General features: G+C 36.4%; 1 protein-coding gene across 1 annotated transcript in view; it reads left to right on the top strand.

Moving 5' to 3' along the window:
- Positions 1-995, top strand: part of LOC119585581 (ribosome production factor 1-like) — a gene marked incomplete at its 3' end in the record, with an annotated part of 12,063 nt that extends 11,068 nt beyond the window's left edge. Inside the window, 1 exon segment of the mRNA XM_037934249.1 lies at positions 841-995. Within this exon segment, the coding sequence (XP_037790177.1) occupies positions 841-995 (155 nt within the window).
- Positions 996-1,556: the final 561 nt, after the last annotated feature.

The raw sequence follows: 1,556 nt of genomic DNA, 5'->3' as shown, positions 1-1,556 counted from the left end.
CATCTTAAAAAATATCAAAATTGGAAAGAAATTTTTATAAAGGTTTCCCTTTTTTCCCAGATGGTCTGCTCTTATTCACTTGCCGGAAAGGGGCCCAAAAGCCCCCCCTTTTTAAAGGGGGTTTTTTTAAAATAAATCGCATTGGGGGAAATCCGGGGGTAAGAAGCATTTCATAGGAGATACTGATCTAAAGGGATGCTGTTTAGCAAAGAGAAAAATTTTTAAAGGTTTTCATAAAAAAAAAAAATATTTGTGTATGTTTTTTGGTGTGGGGGAAGGAAATGTAATTTTTTTATCTTATTTTTTGGAGACTTGTCCTGCTTTTTTTCCCCTGCAGACCTAGGTGATATTGAACAACTTCACGACCCGGCTGGGCGCGTTTTTGGACGCATGCTAGGGGCGATATTCCATTAGGCCCCGGGGTTTAAAAGGGCCGGGGTGTCACCTTCCACAACCAAGAGATTACTTTTTTTTTGACATACAGGTAGGGTTTGTCATTTGTTTGTGGTTTTTTCTAGAAAACAGTAGTATTGAAGTTGATGTTGCATATCAACACCAGTATTCATGGTAGATGTATGAGCATCTTTATTGAACAGACAATTTGACTTCCTGCTGCTTACTGTCATTCTGTTTCTTTGTTTTCTCAGCCTGGTAGAGTCCCTTTTCCTTTAAATAGGTTTTATTCTTTAAAAAGAATGAAGGGTTCATCTTAATTATATACGATTTTTTTCCCATTTTTTTTTAAAAAGCTTCTCCCAGAGTTGGGGGAAAGGAAAAGCAATTTAAAATTTTCCCCCCCCCTTTTTTTTGTCAGTTTAGTTATAACTCTCTCTATTTCAGATATGAATTTAGGAACCAACAGAAGGTGAGCTTGAAGGAGATGGGACCAAGGTTTACGTTGCGACTCCAGTGGCTGCAGCAGGGGGCTTTCGAAGGGGATTTCGAATGGAACCTCAAGAGACACGACATGGAGACCTCCAGAAGAAGATTCTTCCCCTTTTGTTTGAAATTTAAAAAAAAAAAATAAAACAATGTTATTCCCTCTAAAGTGGGATTGTAATGTAAAACCATTTCGTAGAACTAAATGAAAGTTATTCATTTCATATCATCATCAAGATTTTAATCCATTGACCAATTTACTGAGCAGGTAAAAAGAAAAAACATATGTGTAAGAGATATATATGTTATTTGGTTATCATGGAGGTCTTCCACATGGACATCCATGAGAACTTTGAAAAGCTTTGGGGTTGATGCTTATTATCCCGGTTGAATGAGTTAAAAAAAAAATAAAAAATTATATTGGGGTTTCCATCCCCTGGTATAAAATATTGCCAGTGTAGAGTGGGAGATGGAGATTATTTGATAGTTAAAGTTTGACTGATACACACACATAAGATTGGAGAAAAGGTTTACTTCTGTTGTTTTTGCCACTTCCTGTAATCCTGATATACGCATATACCTAGATATATGTTGAAAAAGAAGAATGTTTATTGTTTTTTTATAACCAAAAAATGCCCAAAATCCCCCCAAAGGGCCCAGCAACATTACTTGGAGGA

The sequence above is a fragment of the Penaeus monodon genome, chromosome 20 (genome assembly GCF_015228065.2).
Source record: "Penaeus monodon isolate SGIC_2016 chromosome 20, NSTDA_Pmon_1, whole genome shotgun sequence".
Classification (NCBI taxonomy): Eukaryota; Metazoa; Arthropoda; class Malacostraca; order Decapoda; family Penaeidae; genus Penaeus; species Penaeus monodon.
The sequence above is the reverse complement of the archived record's forward strand: the minus strand, read 5'-3'. Positions and strand labels throughout refer to the sequence as shown.